The sequence below is a fragment of the Daldinia vernicosa genome (assembly GCF_022497035.1).
Source record: "Daldinia vernicosa strain CBS 139.73 unplaced genomic scaffold F5Y00scaffold_13, whole genome shotgun sequence".
Taxonomy (NCBI): domain Eukaryota; kingdom Fungi; phylum Ascomycota; class Sordariomycetes; order Xylariales; family Hypoxylaceae; genus Daldinia; species Daldinia vernicosa.
In genome coordinates, this window is record NW_025953929.1 from 117,870 (window position 1) to 135,488 (window position 17,619).

Consider the following 17,619-nt stretch of genomic DNA (forward strand, 5'->3'; position numbering starts at 1 on the left):
ACAATATAAAATCTAACGTAGGAAATTCATCTTTTATATATTAGCCACTCTTGATGGCTTAGATTATATGCCACTCTGAATTAGTATGATCTTGCGACTCGACTAATAATAATGCTTACCATACTATGCACCCCCTGGCCATGTCTTATACCCTAGGACAGTCACATAGAGCTGTATTCTGCTGCTCCACCTGATCGGATCGCATCATCAAGCCTCATTTGGGTTATTCACCGCTTGATCGTGCGGGCCTGACGGTCGAGCTGAATATCTTTCGAAGAACAACGCATCTGGAGGATTGGTGCAGGATTCTTCTCTAACCCACAGCGCCTGCATATTTGAGGCTACTTAACTAGGATGAGAGTGAAAGATTTCATTTTATCTATCTCCTAGACTCTTCAGGGGTAGACCATCTACTCAACAACACAAGAATCCACCATCATTGAATATATAACGTTTCCCAGTTGATCGCATAGTAACAATTACGTGCTATCGCAGATGCTATATTGTCGGTGTTACAGGAAAAAGCCCGCCAGCAACCACCAAATTTCAGTGAAGAAATATGTCAGTGCAAGAATCAACTATGGTACGGGATAAATAAGCACCTTTATATTCCGTTGCTGCATCAAGGATCACGTATGTTTAATTCATTCATTTATTCATTTCATCCCCTATGTGTAAGCTAAGGGGGTTGCGTTGGCATGCAACTTTGGAGTGTAGGTACAGCTACTAAAATACAAAACTGTATTGAGTACCATCGCTTGCCACACCAACGGTGAAATATACCTATCAAGGTACCGTACTAAAGCCCATAGAATACTTCTGCAGCCACCACACCGAGAATGCTAGCCAGTTTGTATAGCTCATCTGCTTGTTCGGTTTCGATGGTTTCGCGAATTGTTGTTGTTTGGGAAGAAGCTCCGCAACATTATGGTACCATCTATATTCCCATTTACCTTCAGCCACTCAACCTCTTCATCAGTCACAGACACATGCGAATCCTTCTTGACCCGCAACAAAAGTGCATACTTATTTGGTATCCCCAATGTAGAGTAACCCCTTTCCATGCTGGACCTAACAGTCTTCCGTAGTAGGTCGGTGAAAGTCCCGGCATCCGGCACTTTATGGATGCCCATTTCTCTGAGAAAAGCTGGGAAATCGTTAATGGTGTGTAGGCGTCGAACTGTTTCTGCTAGTTCTTTGGCTGCATTATGGGGGGGAGCACCGTGACGGTCGAATAGCTCGTCGCGAACTTGGCTCAAGGGTTTCTCGTGGGAAGGCCGTGCGGTGCGCCTGAACAGCTCCGAGAACATTAGGAGCCGATAAGAGGTTCGAGAGCCTCGGAAAGTCTGATCTAGGCGATAAGCTGATATTGGATCCCTCTCTAGGTATGAAAGTTCGGGCATGTCGGCTCCTTTCTTGTCGAAGAGCCAGACCACGTTTCTTGTAATCGCTTCGGTTATTATTGCTTTTTTAAGCTCTTCGGTAACCTCGACGTCAGATATTAATAAGGCTATGAGGAGATGTCCCAAATTAGGACACTCTACTTTGGATCGCTTTCCACTCATGAAGTTTTGCAGTAGAGAATTTGCGTGCTTAACCAGCGTGCTATCCTCTGTGGCAAGGCATACTAATAAGTGGAATAGGTGGAAATAGGAATCGATAGCCTTCTCTGACGCGTGACGAAGGTTGGTCTTGGGAGAATGGTGATAAGTAGGGGCTTCTGTTACTTGATTGAGTCGAACAACGACATCATTCATAAACGTAAATAGTACTTGAGCTTCGGAAAATGACCCCTTATTCTTGATTTTCTGTACCATCGTATCCAGAGAGATTTTGACATACCCCTTAACCCGCTTCCAATGCCCAGGTGAGATAGGCAAAGCAAGCCAGTGGTCGAAATGGATATTGTTGACGGACTCACGAATATTCCAAGACCTATAGGCTTCCCGCGAAATGAGGTCAAATTCCGAAGCTATTTGGCCACGATCGATTGATACGCCCACGCCGAGACTCACAGACTGGTAATTCTCCTTGAGGCAAAAGCATTGAAGCTCACGCTGTCTGACAACATCAAAGTTCTTGATAATGTCGCTGACCCTGGGCCAGGCCGCAGCAAAGCTTGTCAAGTGCTCAAAGTCTAGATGCTCCAGAATAAGTAGGATTACTTCGCTGGGTAGGCGGTTGATTTCGCACGTCACCAGCTTCTTTGGTGGAGGTGCTTGTATATCAACGTGGGAACTTTGGATTTGGGTTTGAAGTGGGTTTCCGGCATCCTGGAGCGTAGGCCAGTGGCTTGGATTACTATCCACGCGGGCATCATAAGCCTGAGATCTGTTGTACTTTGCCGGCCGGGGTGGTTGCGGTTGGCCTTGGCCAAATTGGCAATAATAGCACGTGAACGAGTCAATTAAGTTACTATCCACAGCTCTGAACCCGGATAGTTGCTTTTTCGCACCTCCGTGTTCTTGCTCGACGGCGTTGCTTGAGAAAAAGCTAAGTAATTGGATAGCTATGCCCTTGAGCGTATATGCAGGTGTGTACTCGGCGCCGTGACGTAGAATGGTGGCACATATGAAACCATTATAGACATTAGGATGATAAACATCCGAGTCCATCCTGACCAATGGTGGATATAGAGGGTACTGAGGCGTAAATCGTATGGTGAGGTGCAAGGGCTTATATTCAGGAGGCGTAAGGACCAAACATGCCTTCTCAAGGTCGTCCTCGATGATGTGCAAAGCGATATTGGGGTAAGGCTTTTCCATGAGTTCCTTAATGTCTAATAGAAGTCGGTTTCGTCGAAACATATCACCAATACCCGACTGGGATTCGGTTTTATGTTGATGAGACATGATGATGATCCAATGGTGACGGTTTGGTAAGGGTATGATATGAAATGGATAAGTTGTCGACGATATTTATCCCGGGATAGCAAATGGTGAGAACCTTGACAGTCCCCTGAATATATCGACGTAACTGGATAGTCGTTTAGTATTCTGACGGGAGCTATCATAGACTTTGGTGATTAGAGACGCAGGGACACAGGGACACACAGGAAAGAACCCCCGATAGCATTGGGAAGATGAGAGAACATGGACGATTTAAATAATTATCACAGCTGTCTGGAAGAGGTGGAGTAGAATGGTCTGGATATACTTAATCTGTAGCCTAAGGAATCGACAATAAAGAAAATCCAGGCAGTGATAATCATCCTCAGGCAGCATTACGGTATACCTCGGCCTTTGACTCATTACGGTCACGATAGTGGATGTAGGATGATAGTGGAGGATCGACGCCCCTATTTTTACCCTTTTCATCTCGCCGCGAGGTATTAACCGTGGCGGTGCAATTGATTTTTTTGCTCTTCACCGTTAAATTATGCTAGGTAGAGTGCACCGTATAAGGCATCAAGTAGTATAAGGCATCAAATAGCTTCGTAAAAAGATTTTTTATTATGAAATGAAAAAGAAACTGCTTTGCATTTCCAAATGTTGTCTTTTGATTTTATGAGACTGCATTGTCTTGAATTGTTCCCGCCTTAGGTATAAGGTACCTAAGATTATAGCGGGGTCAGTCTCTACAGCGCTGTGGGCAAGACTATATCCCCAGGTGAGACTCTGACTATACCAAAGCTCAACTTAGGAGGTACCTAATATCGCAAGGCAAAATGGTAATGAGTCTTTATCTTACTAGGTGTTAGTTATAGGCATGACTCCGTACTTGAGTCTTAGAAATTAACTCCTTGGGCTGATATTGGGTCCGTATAGATGTGCAACGTTGATCTCTTATAACTACCCGTCGTGTCTTTGAGACCTGCCTTCTTCTTATGTCTCTATATAAAATACGACAACTACCTTTAATTGAAAACTATGATGGGTGGGAAAATCATTGACTAATTCCCCCTTAAAGTCAATCACAAGATAGCCTAGAAGCCTTATAAACCCAGTCCAGAAACAGCGCATCAACAATGTCAACATTCCACCTAGGCCCGTCCCCAAAGCAAACGCAGTTTTCGGCGAGCTTGCATTTCATGGCCTCAAGCGAATCCCGTAAGGAAATATCGCCTTCTCCTTTCGCAGCATTTTCTAAAATCGCGAATGAGTCATTTCCGATCATGCTCTTTACGCGCCCTTCAATCCCCATTGCGGACAACCATTGATTCGGATCTATTCCTCGTGCATGATAATCTGCATCGATTCGATTACGCATCAGATTTGGTAGGTCTCGTTCTGCAGCCGGTGCATATTGAGCGCTAATTGAACCTGTGCGCCTGTACTCCTGCCTCGCTTCGACCATCGCGTAGATGTATGTAATGGTCCAGTTCTCTGTCGCTGTTGAATGGTCGAGTGCCCTTTGAATGAGAGCAGTGGTCTCTGTGTGACTACGTGTACATTTCTTCTGGGCGTGGTCCATTATGGACCAGAAGAGGATTCCGGCGAAAGTCTTGGACCCAGGGCCAAGATATGGGATGATATCGTCAGGTGGTATACTAACCCGCATATAGTGTTGATGGTCTAGCCATATACCGCATGTAAGTCTTTGCGGCGAAGGTAACGATGCTGGTGATGAGGTAAAGCTAGAGCCAGGATTTTCTTCATGACTTGCTTTTTGGACAATATCCCTTGATGTACCTCTAACAATTATGTCTTCCTCGCCGTCAACGGCAGACATAAGTAATTGTTTATTTCTGGTGACATCTTTGGGAACAGGTTGGACGGCGATACCCCGCGTAGGCTTTTTAGCATCAACACCCGCAGCCTCTGCCACGTCGAATATTGTATTGAGTAACTCCAGGTGCTCATCACCACGTGTGATATTAACTAATTTCTCAATCGCGTTCTTGAGCCTGCGATTTTGATTTCGTATGTGCTGATTAGCCTCAGCTTGACGTTTTCGAAAGTTAGCTTGAGACCGCCGGCCCCGTTCACGTCGACGCTATGGTCAGGTTAGGGGTAGTGCAGATGACCAGGGATATGAAGATGTGCTTACGCGAAGGGAATCTTCGGCATCTATTGCCGTCTCCCCTTGGTGATCAGAAGCTGCCAGCATCTTAATCGATTTACACAAGATTGTAGGTAACTTGTTGTAACTTGTTGTTCCGACGATTATGTGATGGTAAAGTTCAAGACTTCCGAACCGTTTGGCGGATTTGTCAGGTCAGAGTTATTAGTTCAGTTGAAAAGGGATTACGTTGACGACTTGGCGGGGCGCGATTCCATCCGATCACGTAACCGCTAACGGCTGACGGCTCAAGGGGTGGGACATTCACACTTTTGAGGATCCCGAGAGTTACGTGAACGGGCCATATTGAGATAAATATGGAGCTGTATTATTATCACGTCGCCGCCGAAGGCCGAATGCCATACCTAGAGACATTGTATATAAGATGCCAGTTCTTAGACATAAGGTAAGTATGCCACTCGACAAGACGTTCAAGAATTATAAACAGACAGCAGCACGTATCAACAAGTTGATCGAATCAGTATCTAAAAAACCTCATAACTTATAAGTCAAAATGGTCAAAGTTGTAATTGCATCGGCTTCCAGCGGTAAGCGGCCGCGTTGAGACGTTACAACGCATTCTTTAGTTGAGTCCGCTTCTGAGCTGACTGGATACTTTAGCGCTGGCAAGAGAAGTCATCGATGCGCTGGTGGCTAGTAAAAAGCATGATATAATTGCGCTGGTCCGAAAGGTGATATTTCAAATACCCTTCCCCCCTTTTCTCTTAAAAATCGAAGTCCTCTAATACGATAACCTAGGATCCTGCCCAATTTCCTGCCCTTCCCGGCGTCGAGTGGGTGAAGACAGCTTACGACGACAAGTCGGAATTAGTTCGCTTGTTTAAGGGCGTCGAAGCTGTCATCTGCTTCTTAGCTGTTCACCTTGACAAAGATAATGCTACTCAGAAACTACTCATCGACGCTTCTATTGAGGCTGGTGTTAGGCGGTACGCTCCGTCGGAATGGGCAACGTAAGTATACTGACTTCTATAACCCCTTCTTAAAAAGCATGGCCCCCCACAGGTTTAGACGCGGTATGATATTCTTGGCAAGACGTTTGCTAAAGATAAAAAATAGGGGTATTAAATTAGAGTCTTCACTCGATGCTATTTCGTGGTATGCCGGCAAGATCGAGATCAGCCGTTATTTGGAGAAGCTCAACGAGAAAAAGAAGGTATTACCACCCTTACATTACTGTCTAGGAGGTAATAACTGCTAACGTACCCTCTAAGGTCATTGAATACACCCGATTCCAAGTTGGCACGTTTACGAACTACCTCGGCCATCCGCATAAAACAGCCAACCACGTTCATACGCTTCCATTCCTATTCGACTTTGAGAGTCAGCACGCCGTAGCGATCGAAGGATCACTCGACGATGTCATAGTATGGACCACGGTCCAAGATATCGCAGGCGTAGTTGCTCGAGCCGTAGAGTATGAGGGTGAATGGCCAACCATCGGCGGTATCAGTGGAACCAAGGCTACTATCGGCGAGTTACTACGACTCGCTGAGACTATTGGTATGTTTCCATGAATGCTAAACAGTAGTAGAACTACTTCAATGAAACAAGAACTAACATTTCCTGTAGGGAGGCCGTTGAAGGTAGATTGGCTCAAAAAGGAAGATCTTGAAGCCGAAATAAGAAACACCGGTGACATTCTTGTTCCGGATCTTCGAACCGCCACGCCTGAGCAGATTGGCGCATTCTTTCAAGCAGTGCCCGCGAGAATCTTGACTGCCATCAGCCGCGGTGCTTACGATGTTACAGATGAATGGAACAAGTTGTTGCCGGACTATAAGTTTACTCAACTCGAGGATTTCCTCAAGAGTGTATGGGGTGGTAAATAAGGACTTGCTTGAAGTAAGCATATGTCCCCCGTGAAGGGCACAACATGTTCATGTCGTTGTTGGAATTTAGCAAATCACAATCTTTTTTGGAGCAATCTCATAAAACATTAGCTAAATGGTTACTTTAGACCGAATTGAGTGCAATGGAATATTTACTTAATGGGTGCACGTCGCTAGAGTTACTTCGTGAGTACGTAAAGGGAGACTTAGTGTCAATATCGCCCAGTCAAGGATTCAGGGGTCAATAGATCATACAACTTTTTTAAGCGACGTTTTCTATTAATAATGATAAATCCTCTTTTCGTTTCTCTCTATGCTTATTAGTAATACTTTCTCGAAGGTGATTAGGAGGTAAGGGCATTGCAAACGAGTAATTAGCAAGTGTCAGAGAGAACCCTTGATGAATGTCACACGTAGAGTGAATGTTAGAAGCAGCAGCTTCGCTGCTGTATAGTAGCCGTATAGTGGTATGAATCTATTAACGCCTAACCTTCTATCCTCTACGAGGGGCGCTTTGCGCCTCTTATATATCAAGTGAGCGCCGATCTATGCCTAATCCATACTAGCTCCCGCTATACCCTGACAACAAGCTTCAATAAGGGATGCATAACAGCCATCCATAGGTTGGATCCCAGCGTGACCCGACATTATTCACGTCAAGGAAATTGTAGCAGATTACTCATTCAGACTAGCATAGGTACAGACTTTTCTAATACAACATCAGTTGATCATAGGCTTCGCAATCTCGCGTATGGCTTATCAGGTTGCCGGAAGATCTTCTCAGAAACGTTCATGGTCTTGAAATCCTCTGGCAATTCTAGAAACTCTAAGTTCAAGATGAGCAGCGTGACAACGATGCGAAACTCCATGGATACGAGTTTGCGTCCTGATCCAGGAAGCCATCATGGTCAGCGCTAATAGATGGAATGTAAGGACGGGCTTGAAGAACTTACCGGAATAGCTCCTACAGCTCCCGTTAAATGAAAGGGATGGCAAGGTATGGGCGTTAAACACTTCTCGACCTGTCGTCTCCTTGACTAGCCATCGTCTCGGCTCAAAGGTGCCAAGGTTGCGGCCCGCATTACTTTCCATAGAATTAACCTTACATGGTGGGGATAGCGGACTCTAACCAGCATGACGAACATCTTATCTAGCATGATTTGACCTTCCCTCGGGTTAGTCTACCGAATATAACCCAGTACGGTCACAGCGTTCATTTTCTCATTACTAATGAAAATAGTCAGTAATTATTCTTTGGTTGCCCGATAGCACTTAATAAAACGTAATTCCTAAGTGAAACGACGGGCTTATTCTACATTTCCGAGGTAAACTGTTCGATAGCTAAACTTTCCGGCGGTGAAAACGCGGATTAGGTAGTTCCTTAAAAAATATGTTAACGTTGATAAAAGAGAGTCTTGTTTCAAACCGAGCTAGATTTACGGATGCAGTAACACTATAAGAAATCAACAGCAAATATAGTTAGAATCAATTAGACAGAATAACCTTTCTAGGATTACTATAGTCTTAAGTTATTATCTTTAGCAATCCCGAATGTTTCAATTACGACCAGTCCACCTTTGTGTGCTTAAGATATGTATGAACTACGTGGCTTTGTTTACTGTCTATTATACACTCGGGTCACGGGCATACGAATTCCGAAGAAGTCGAAATAAGTATAAACATCCCAATGTTCCACCAATCCCGGCCAACTGGTGCGAGAGCTATACCAAAGTGCAGTTATGATGCAACTTCAGACGGGGGTCATGGTCCCAGTGCAGCGTCGCTTCCCGCCGTGCATACGGTGGACTATAGTCCACCGTAGTGCATATTGAGCCTGAAAAGACGAACGTACGTCTGTTCTTATACGCTCTAGCGTGAAACAGACCAGCGCTTATGAATTCTCTCAAGTATCCGTTTTTATATATAAGACAGCGGTAAGTATATCATGCCTCAAAGAAAAAAAATCATTCGTCTCGCCTGTATTCATTCGCAGTTTACCTTGATCGTACCTGGTATATTCGTTCTCTAGTCATGTATAAGTCAACTCTCATTGTATCGCTGGTTGCGGCCGTTTCCGCTCATCAAAACCTCCATCAATTTTGGGTCAATGGGGTTTCTCCTGGCTACGAGATTGGAATTCGCCGCGCTCCTAGTAACAGCCCAGTCGTAAGTCATAACTCACTTCTAACTCAGTATAAGAAATTCTAACGTATTTAACTTGCCTTATAATAGACTAATGTAACAAGCAACGATATTGTATGTAATGTCGGAGGCGACAAGGTTCCCTCAGGGGTAACGACCGTCCCAGCTCAGGCAGGAGACACTATCACCGTTGGCTGGGATACTTCAAGTCATCCCGGTCCCATCACTCACTTCTTGTATGGACCGGTAGATGATGCCGCTGAAGCATCTGGGGTTGGAGCAGGCTGGTTTAAGATTGATGAGCGCGACTACGTCGACGGACAATGGGCGAATGAGGTGATGGAAAGCAATGGCGGGAACTACACGTTCAAGCTACCCACGAGTTTGAAGGGCGGTGATTATCTCGTATGTTCCTCTATATGACCGGTTTATTCAACTCTCAAATTGCTAATATCCTTCTACATAGCTTCGCTCAGAAATGCTGGCTCTTCACGCCGCACAGACGATTGGTGGTGCTCAGTTCTACATCGGCTGCATGCAGTTGAAGATTACAGGGTGCGGAGGGGAATGCTCGCCTACAATTTCCCTACCCGGAGCCTATAATGCTGAGGACAGTAATATTTACATCCCAAACGTGTATTACGGCTTCGACCCGACGAATTACACTGCACCTGGTGGCCCTGTTGCAACATGCCAGTGATGAAGTATGGGTTTCCAAAGTCTCACAAATTCAATCTTCCACTATGCAGTATAGTTGACAATACATCACTATGAGATACTGAAGAACAATGAATTACCTATGGCTCGTATACTCAAGCGAATGCTTTACCTAACCCAATTCACTTTGTTCGCTCTTCCTAGAAAGTCTTCCGAACAATGTAGGCACTTATTTCAATCCATCACGTAAAAAGGCCACATTAAGCTATGCTTTCGATCACATTGGAAAATTTATATAAAAAGAATTGAGTTGAAGTTTGCTTTATAATTACATTGGATATTCTCTAAATATCCAGATTCTGCGTAAACATGACCATAAACTCGGCATACAAACAATATAACAGGTACCTAAATGCCGGATATCTAACAGGTAGTCTAACTTAGCATTGAAACATTACTCCGAGATAGAGCACCAAAAACAAAAACTCGTCCCTATATCCATCTATTCAAAATCCTCGATCTTCGTCCTCTTTGTGGGTGGCTGCTCTGCGTCATCATCATCATCATCCAGTTTACGCTTTAAGGTGGGTAAACGGCTAGGCTCTTCTTCATCTTCAACAGTAGGTTGCATTGCAGTAACCGGAGTTGGAGTCGCTTCTCTTGAGGGCTCTGGGGTGACGAGACCTAGGGAAGTGTTTCCCTGTTCTTCAAGACCTTGATCAATGTCGGTTACGACTACTTCATGGGCATGAGGTTCTTCAGGTTCTTCAGGTTCTTCGACCTCGATGCTTTCGAGGACTGGACTCTCCGCAGGCGTGTCGTGACCATCGAATGCAGGGTTCGTAGGGGTATATACATCGTTTTCGACTACTGGACCTGCCTCTGCCTCTGCCTCTACGTCTACCTCTGCGTCTATCTCTGCGTTCGCCTCTGCGTTTGCCTCTATGTCTGCATCTGCCTCTACCTCTGCGTCTTCCGAGCCATGCCCATCCGATTCCGAGTCATGCAGTTGCGACATGTCTGACTCATGCTCCGACGCAGGAGTCGAGGCCCGTACCGTGATACTCTCATCTTTCTTGGAAGTTTTGGCCTGTGACTTGCTGGTTGACTTTTTCTTGGATGTTGTAAACCACTCATCCGGTAGGTCTTCGAAGAAAGGATTCAAATCGTCGGGATTATAGTTCGACTTTTCACTAGGAACCTCGAGTGCCATTCGTACATGATATCCAGAGTTTCGAATGGTACGATGCGCACAGGCAGCCATCATTGATTCTCGGTAGGAATCTATGTCATGGTGCTCCTCAAATTCAGTCCAGAGTAGGTCAGTGTTCACAACACGGCCGCAATCCTGTTGGTAATTGAGAACCCTCAGTCGGCGAATGAATTCTCGGCATACAGCGTAAGCCACATGTCCTGTTTCCCATGCCTCGCGCACGTCTTCTGTTGTAAAACTTTCGATCATGGCGCTGTCAGGTAAGTAGATGCGGCCCTCTTCTAGGATTTCTGCCAACCTTTCCTTAACAAAGTATTGTCGATCGTCGCGTTCATTTGGGAAAGGGTCGACAATAGCACATGTAACCACTTCTCGGTCGAAACGAGTATATAATTCCTGGACATTCGTGGAGATGTCTCCAATCTGCATGATGACAGTCACCCAGACGTCTTGGACGGGTAGGTGAATAGGCCATAGCGTGAATCTGCAATCACGCATATAATTAAATATCGGATGAAAGTGAAAGTTAGAACCGTCGACGTTGTCAGATGTCTTTTTGCGAATTTCCTTCCGAGCCTTATCAAAGCCCTTACCTTCCTCTGAGAAAAGTTGGAGTTCGTCATCAACGGCGGGCGTATAGACAATAGTTGGCTTTCTAAAATTGCGTGCCTCCCAGAACAATGCCGTGTATATGGAAGTTGGAGAAACAGGTCGGTCTCTTGCGGTTTGTAGTCGATACATTCCGTCGGCTTCCTTCTTTACACTGCGAATTACCTCATTAGTCTGTGGAGTGAGCACTGCTCCCCAGCCACTCTTGAAGTTAGGGTTTGAGATAAGCCTGGCGGCGGAGGTCATTGATGCTGCAGGCATATTGGCGAATTGATAATATAGTAGCTGAGGTAGATTCTAATATGAGTATTCACTTGACTAATATCGAGTCCGGCTGAATTAGATAGTTAGATTGTAAGCTGAGGTGTTCTGGTCTGCTTTCTAGGTCTCATCTCTATCACGGTTTCCATGGGTGGACTTTATACTAGTTTGGATACTAAATTCTATTAATCGATCTTGGAGTTCGTACGAACAAGGGCTTTGAGAAGCTATTTTCGTACTTAGAAGGGATTGTTCTGGAGGTTTGATTGTCCATAGTTAGGTGATTGTAATCCAGACCTAAACTAAAATAATTGTCAATGATGGTATTCAGTAGCTGAGGTGGACTCTTTGATTGTAGTCGCATTGTAGACATAATTGACAAAGGTAGTATTTTCAATAGCTCTTTGAGATGGATATTTTAGGTGGTAGATTGTACAATAACATTGATGAAAGTTGAAAGGTGATTGATTATGTACAGGTCCATTGAAATATTGAAATAGATAACAGATTCATTTACAGCGAAAGTTGCACGTTGTGAAATTTATGAAATCATTAAGTGAATACCAACGCGTCACTGAATAAACACCAAAAAGCGGTATCGTTTTATACAGAAGTAACACAAAATGTTGATCAAAAGCAGCGCAGCACAGCTGGATGATCCACAATTAATATCACTAACCACCTATGCGGGGGATTGACAAGGCCTGGACCCTCATTACGTGTATTTCAGGGCTGTGACTTGCCAACGATAACAGCGCCTAACGCACAGCTCATAAGGTAAACAATACGAACAAAGTGGAATGAAATAAATTCCTAATTCTTAATTCCTAATTCCTAGTTCCTAGTTCCTAGTTCCTAACGCCCATTCTCCTAGGTATTCTAAACGCTTTCTATTATCGTCGGACTAAACACCAATTACCAAATCGTCAACATGGCTACTTACACGAACGACGACGATACCGCCGGCGTCCCTCAGGCGCCTGGTACTGAGCATACCGAACTGCTCTCTTTTCTACAATATTTTGAGACCCTGTTTCTTATCGACGACTCTTCAAACATGAAGCGCCAATGGAGCGACGTGTCCGCGCTTATTCAGGCCGTCGCTCCGGTCTGTCTCAAGTATGATGAAAACGGTGTCGACCTCTACTTTATCAACCACAGGCCCATGCTTTACTTCCCCGGCATGCATGTGCGCAAGTCGGGATATAACCATATTGGTAAAGTCCACAGCGACACCGGCAAGCGGGATAGCACGCAAAATATATTCCAGGGTGTTAAGCCCGGCGGCGGATGCAAGCTGGGTGCTCGTTTGAAGAGGATTCTATCTTGGTACATTGAGCAGCTGAAGCTGGATCCCCAGCGAGCCCCTCTTAATGTCATCGTGATTACGGCTGGCATATCAGACGACGACTTTGCCAAACCCCTACTCGAGATAGCCAAAGAGCTGGATAGTATGAACGCACCCGCACATCAGTTAGGCGTCATGCTGTTCCAGCTAGGCGATAACGAGGAGGCGCGTAAGAAATTTGAACACGCAGACGACGAGATGTGGAAGGAAGCACGCACGCGCGACATCGTCGACACCGTAGCGTGGCGTGGCTGGCCCGCCAGCTTCGGATCCGACGACATGGTTAAGGCTGTATTAGGTGCCGTGTCAAAGAAGATGGACGGGGCAAAGACGGCTCTTGCGGGAACAACCCCTCCTAAACGCCACGAAACGAACATCTAAGTTGTCGCATCCTAGGGTCTAAGATCTACGAAAGCTAGGCCCTGTTAATAAGTACCTCTTAGATGAGCACCATGATTTTTTACCCCTACTTCAAAATGCGCTGCATATCCTCCAAATGGCCGACTACCTACCTACCTAATGTATTTAATATTAAGTAGCTAGCTACTATGTAACTTCGACACCGTGGCGTATATCGCATCTCTTGATACCCATTCATACTGTCTTCTGAGACTTACCGAAGTTGTCATCTCGGATCCCGAGTCTGTATGCCATGTCTGAATCCTTGACGCCTTGATGAGTAGACGTGATGTAATTCTTAAACGCCGTGGACATGTGCGCAATTTCTTTCAAATGCGCCTCCTTGACTTCCGGGATAGAATCCTCAATCGACACGCCTCTTTCTCTAGCCTTCTTAGAATCGTAGAGCGCAAGCGCGACGGCAGATTGAAAAGCTGTAGGGTATGGAATTTAGCTAAGAGCAGATAGACACGAGACGGAAAGGTCAACAGCTCACCATTACGAATTTCGCGACCGTTCCATTCCAGCTTCTTAATTTCCTCGCTCTTCCGAACATATTCTTTAGCATCATATTCGTAATGGATATCCGGCCCGCCGTGTTTGTGATCTTCCTTAAGTTTACGGAAGAGGTTACTCCAGATCTGCTCCCGCGCCGCGTCATCGAGGGGCTCATAGCCGATCGCTACGTGGATGCGAGATAGGAACGCTTCGTCAAAGTCGCCCACGCGATTAGTTGTTAAGAACAGAATGCCTTGAAAGTATTCAAGTGCGCGCAGAAAAACTGTTTACGATGGAAGTCAGTCCACTTTTCGGTCCACGGACGTGGGGATTTAGAATATGATCTTACTCGACACGATACTATTTCTCTTAAGATCGTTGCTTGAACGTCGTTCCTAGGGATGGAGTTAGAATTAATAGCTTGCGGGCTAATCTGATTTTTATATGAGGTAGTTACCAGATACACGTCGGCTTCGTCCAAAAGTACGATGGCGTCCCAACTATTGGCGTCTCTAAAGAATTTGAGGAGATTTCTCTCTAGTTCGACTGGTTCATGGCCCAGATCGGCTGCGGTGATGCTAAGCAGTGGCCTCTTTGTGTATTCGGCAACAGATTCTAGAATAGGGTTAATGTCTTCAATCGGCATGTAGACTTACTTCTTACCAGCTGTGAGTGTCTTTCCAGTGCCTGGAGGTCCGTGCAAGAGAAAAATTTGGCCTTCACCCTTCCCATGGATGAAATCTGCGCTGAACAGCTCAGCTTGGCTCTTGCTGTCTGTGTAGGTCTGAGCAATCGCCTTGATGGTATTCTTGTTGCTCTCAGGCCTCATGACCAATTGATCAATGGAGTCTTTCGCAATTCTCGGAGGAGAAAGGCCGCTGACATCAATAAGATCTAGGTTCTGGGTTAGAAAAAAAGCCATTCAACATGCCGTCCGCTGCTGGGCTCACGTACCGTATGTGCGGTCTTTGAGAATAAACCCGAACATATGAGACATGCATAAAAGATACTGATGATCCGTGAGGCTCTCACGAGTCTTCGGATCAATGTTATCATAATCGCTGAATGTCCCAGATACGTATCTTTCTTTCCCAACATCCACTTCACTGCAATGATGGCATTCGCAATGCGGGGTTTTTGCTCGTTCTTTGATATCAGTCTCGTAATCATCCACATCCAGTATCCAACTGTCCATTACATCTAAATCCTCTCGATCCCAACTATTCCATGGATGAGACTCGTGTTCAACGACTACTCTGGCTCGATTATACTAAAGATAAGTACGGGTTAGCCATCTCTCCGTTAAAGGTACCTACACCGGCCATGTAGGGGACATTTACTTACTCTCTTCCAACCGGGTCTTAACCCAGAACCAGTATACTCCAAGAAAGCAGGCCCTTTAGCACATCGGAAAAACATCTTCCCTCGTTCAATGAGCTCCTTTCGCCGCGCGCCGCCGTCTAAATTGTCGTGAAATCTTGTTGGAAATAATGGCAATGATGTTATGTTCCGCTCATTGTCAAAAACTGGCACGTCAACGAATTTTGACCTCCTTTTAATGACTTTGCCGTCGTACACCAGATTCCATAGCCGAATAGAGTAGCTCTTGACGTTGATCGCCCACAACCCCTGGAAGACGTGTTCAACACCATCAAAGACCGCGTCCACTATATACGCATTAAGCTGCCCATTTTCAAGTACATAAACATCAGATCCCGGCTTTAACAAAAGCCAAAGTCCCGCAAATGTCGTCGTTGGCACTTTCTTAGCCCACCTAGCTTCCAGCCCCTTAACCTGAATAGTAGGCTCGCTTTCGAGGTACTGGAGTAGAAAATCAATATGCTTGTCGCACTCCGCGTTATAAGCCTCAGTATGATTTCCTCGAATTCCGCCGATTTGTGTTTTATAGTCCGAAAGCTCTTGGCGATGGTAGAACAGATCCTTATAAGGGTATGAGAATACCCCTTCTTCCAAGTCATCCGCTTCATCTCCGGACGGTGCTTCAGATGAATATTTCATGACGGCGCGTAAGGCATTGATCAAAAGCCGAGAGTGTATGTGAAGATGTTTCTTCTGAACGCGGTCTCGGTCGCCTAATTTCGGTGCGTCTTTGACCTTGCGCCGGGACCGGGACCGGGACCGGGACGCGTCATGGCGACTACGCTCTCCCAACAGCACAGTTGTTTTCTCTTCTAGGACAGGGAGCACCTCCCCTTTACTTCTCGATGTCTTCAGAGGTACAGGATCGTCTTTAGACACGCTGTATAGAAATTCATCATCAACATATCGATGCTTCTGATAGTAATTTATCGTATACGTAGCTTTCACCTCATATCTGCCCTCAAAATCGCCGTCCTCTTCGGTTTTATCCTGATCCGTGTCAGAAACTTCGGAAGGGTCTGAAACCGAGCCTCCGCGGATCCAAGGTTTGGAATCGAGCTGGATGTCGACTATCCATCCTGGCTTAACTAGATGTTCCCAGTGGTCGGGGAAGATAATTCTTCCATCAGTATAGAGTTGATACCTTCCTTCTTCGATTTCCTTCAATGCGTCTTCGTTATTTCTATACGATCGTTTAATAAGCTCTTCAATTCCCTAACAGAAATAAGTAACCGGGCTTGTAAATCGCAACACCATATTATAATATACCTTCCAGGTCTTGCATAAAGCCCATGGCAGCATGAATTCTGTCCGGATATCGTGTGCTAACGTTATGAAATTTTCAAGAGTTGCTGGTTTAGCCGGCGGTTCCTCCTTAGCCAGATCTTGAGGAGCATCCCTATTTTCTTGAGATTGGGTATGGTTTTCACTGGACTTGTCGGGCGCGTTCTCGGTCATAACGCGGGGATTAGTGTTGTCTACAAGTGAAGTGTTGGACTTTCCAGCATCTACAATACCAAGTCCAGGATAGTTAGAAGGTAAACTTAGGAATGAAACATAGATTCTTGCGTAAGAGGTACCTAATCCCACTTCTGTAAGCTCATCTGGCTGACGGGGAGCATCTCTTCCTGATGAAACATTGTCCTGATGACTCTGAAATAAGTTATGAGGGATCGAATCGGCAATTATATCCATTGTAGAAGAATGGCACCGGTAGACATAAGGTTAACTAGGTACTCTCTGGTAAACTTGTTAGGTGTTCAGCATCAGAGTGTTTGTTCAGTTTGACGGAGGGGTAAACCGAATCTGACACATCTCAGCCTCATCATCCTTTGAAATGCAAAGAGAATATTAGCGTCTTGCTTAGCATAAGTATTATAGTCCTATTACAGTAGGGTTGGGGGCCAAGTTATAAGTGAGTCAAACCAATAGTATGCTCACGATAAAGTGGTTTTCTCAAGGATTCTCGAAGCGACGTAACTACGTTATGTGACTTATATCATTATTATTGGGCAAAGAACCTTCTCAACAGGGGTATTTCCAGACCCCGCGCATCGTACATTTACAAGCTGAAAATGACTCCCAGCCTACATTAGGTATACAGCGAGTAGCGCAAGGCTATGCAACTCATGATGTGTACCTAAGGTAGAGGTGCGGTTTTTTGAGTCAAGTCTTAAAAGGATCCTAGAACTCAGACGTCTTTTTGGCAATTGTATAAACTACCTACCTACCTAAGGTTTTCGATTCGAATCAAATGATTG

At 45.2% G+C, this 17,619-nt stretch overlaps 8 protein-coding genes across 8 annotated transcripts; 3 read left to right on the top strand and 5 right to left on the bottom strand.

Annotated features, from left to right (window-relative positions):
* Positions 1-821: 821 nt before the first annotated feature.
* F5Y00DRAFT_268124 (uncharacterized protein) lies at positions 822-2,852 on the bottom strand (the record flags this gene model as incomplete). The annotated part of the gene is made up of 1 exon (XM_048012190.1): positions 822-2,852. The coding sequence occupies one exon, from the start codon at positions 2,850-2,852 to the stop codon at positions 861-863; it is 1,992 nt and encodes a 663-aa protein (XP_047866626.1). The 3' UTR covers positions 822-860.
* Positions 2,853-3,782: 930 nt separating this feature from the next.
* On the bottom strand, positions 3,783-5,155 carry F5Y00DRAFT_231843 (uncharacterized protein; the record flags this gene model as incomplete). Its single annotated transcript, XM_048007077.1, has 2 exons — positions 4,990-5,155; positions 3,783-4,935 (listed from the first exon to the last, which is right to left on the bottom strand). Coding segments are annotated over exons 1-2 (1,082 nt in total), but the record flags the coding sequence as incomplete, so codon positions are not given.
* A 284-nt stretch (positions 5,156-5,439) lies between these two features.
* On the top strand, positions 5,440-7,329 carry F5Y00DRAFT_231845 (NAD(P)-binding protein). The gene is made up of 7 exons (XM_048007078.1): positions 5,440-5,549; positions 5,623-5,693; positions 5,761-5,972; positions 6,079-6,175; positions 6,234-6,522; positions 6,592-6,947; positions 7,008-7,329. Exons 1-6 carry the CDS (start codon positions 5,516-5,518, stop codon positions 6,849-6,851), a joined length of 963 nt encoding a protein of 320 aa, XP_047866628.1. The 5' UTR covers positions 5,440-5,515; the 3' UTR covers positions 6,852-6,947; positions 7,008-7,329.
* A 183-nt stretch (positions 7,330-7,512) lies between these two features.
* F5Y00DRAFT_268126 (uncharacterized protein) lies at positions 7,513-8,008 on the bottom strand (the record flags this gene model as incomplete). Its single annotated transcript, XM_048012191.1, has 3 exons — positions 7,513-7,737; positions 7,805-7,935; positions 7,995-8,008. 3 exons carry the CDS (start codon positions 8,006-8,008, stop codon positions 7,580-7,582), a joined length of 303 nt encoding a protein of 100 aa, XP_047866629.1. The 3' UTR covers positions 7,513-7,579.
* Positions 8,009-8,789: 781 nt separating this feature from the next.
* F5Y00DRAFT_231846 (glycoside hydrolase family 61 protein) lies at positions 8,790-9,861 on the top strand. The gene is made up of 3 exons (XM_048007079.1): positions 8,790-9,017; positions 9,084-9,398; positions 9,460-9,861. Exons 1-3 carry the CDS (start codon positions 8,883-8,885, stop codon positions 9,691-9,693), a joined length of 684 nt encoding a protein of 227 aa, XP_047866630.1. The 5' UTR covers positions 8,790-8,882; the 3' UTR covers positions 9,694-9,861.
* Positions 9,862-9,955: 94 nt separating this feature from the next.
* Positions 9,956-12,186, bottom strand: F5Y00DRAFT_27191 (uncharacterized protein). The gene has a single exon (XM_048012879.1). It carries the CDS (start codon positions 11,731-11,733, stop codon positions 10,153-10,155), a length of 1,581 nt encoding a protein of 526 aa, XP_047866631.1. The 5' UTR covers positions 11,734-12,186; the 3' UTR covers positions 9,956-10,152.
* Positions 12,187-12,375: 189 nt separating this feature from the next.
* On the top strand, positions 12,376-13,674 carry F5Y00DRAFT_231849 (uncharacterized protein). The gene is made up of 2 exons (XM_048007080.1): positions 12,376-12,510; positions 12,608-13,674. Exon 2 carries the CDS (start codon positions 12,665-12,667, stop codon positions 13,460-13,462), a length of 798 nt encoding a protein of 265 aa, XP_047866632.1. The 5' UTR covers positions 12,376-12,510; positions 12,608-12,664; the 3' UTR covers positions 13,463-13,674.
* A 1-nt stretch (position 13,675) lies between these two features.
* F5Y00DRAFT_268130 (uncharacterized protein) lies at positions 13,676-17,180 on the bottom strand (the record flags this gene model as incomplete). The annotated part of the gene is made up of 9 exons (XM_048012192.1): positions 16,939-17,180; positions 16,628-16,866; positions 15,323-16,573; positions 14,933-15,248; positions 14,642-14,872; positions 14,436-14,593; positions 14,328-14,373; positions 13,977-14,261; positions 13,676-13,914 (listed from the first exon to the last, which is right to left on the bottom strand). Exons 1-9 carry the CDS (start codon positions 17,051-17,053, stop codon positions 13,676-13,678), a joined length of 2,880 nt encoding a protein of 959 aa, XP_047866633.1. The 5' UTR covers positions 17,054-17,180.
* Positions 17,181-17,619: the final 439 nt, after the last annotated feature.

What these genes read in the sequence shown, in the direction of transcription:
- F5Y00DRAFT_231845 (XM_048007078.1), top strand. Translation starts at nt 5,516, where the DNA reads ATGGTCAAAGTTGTAATTGCATCGGCTTCCAGCG. An exon ending in GCTCCGTCGGAATGGGCAAC is followed by an intron (nt 5,973 to 6,078) that starts GTAAGTATACTG and finishes GATAAAAAATAG; the next exon opens with GGGTATTAAATTAGAGTCTT. An exon ending in AGCTCAACGAGAAAAAGAAG is followed by an intron (nt 6,176 to 6,233) that starts GTATTACCACCC and finishes GTACCCTCTAAG; the next exon opens with GTCATTGAATACACCCGATT.
- F5Y00DRAFT_231846 (XM_048007079.1), top strand. Translation starts at nt 8,883, where the DNA reads ATGTATAAGTCAACTCTCATTGTATCGCTGGTTGCGGCCGTTTCCGCT. An exon ending in CTCCTAGTAACAGCCCAGTC is followed by an intron (nt 9,018 to 9,083) that starts GTAAGTCATAAC and finishes GCCTTATAATAG; the next exon opens with ACTAATGTAACAAGCAACGA. An exon ending in TGAAGGGCGGTGATTATCTC is followed by an intron (nt 9,399 to 9,459) that starts GTATGTTCCTCT and finishes CCTTCTACATAG; the next exon opens with CTTCGCTCAGAAATGCTGGC.
- F5Y00DRAFT_27191 (XM_048012879.1), bottom strand. Translation starts at nt 11,733, where the DNA reads ATGCCTGCAGCATCAATGACCTCCGCCGCCAGGCTTATCTCAAACCCT.
- F5Y00DRAFT_231849 (XM_048007080.1), top strand. Translation starts at nt 12,665, where the DNA reads ATGGCTACTTACACGAACGACGACGATACCGCCGGCGTCCCTCAGGCG.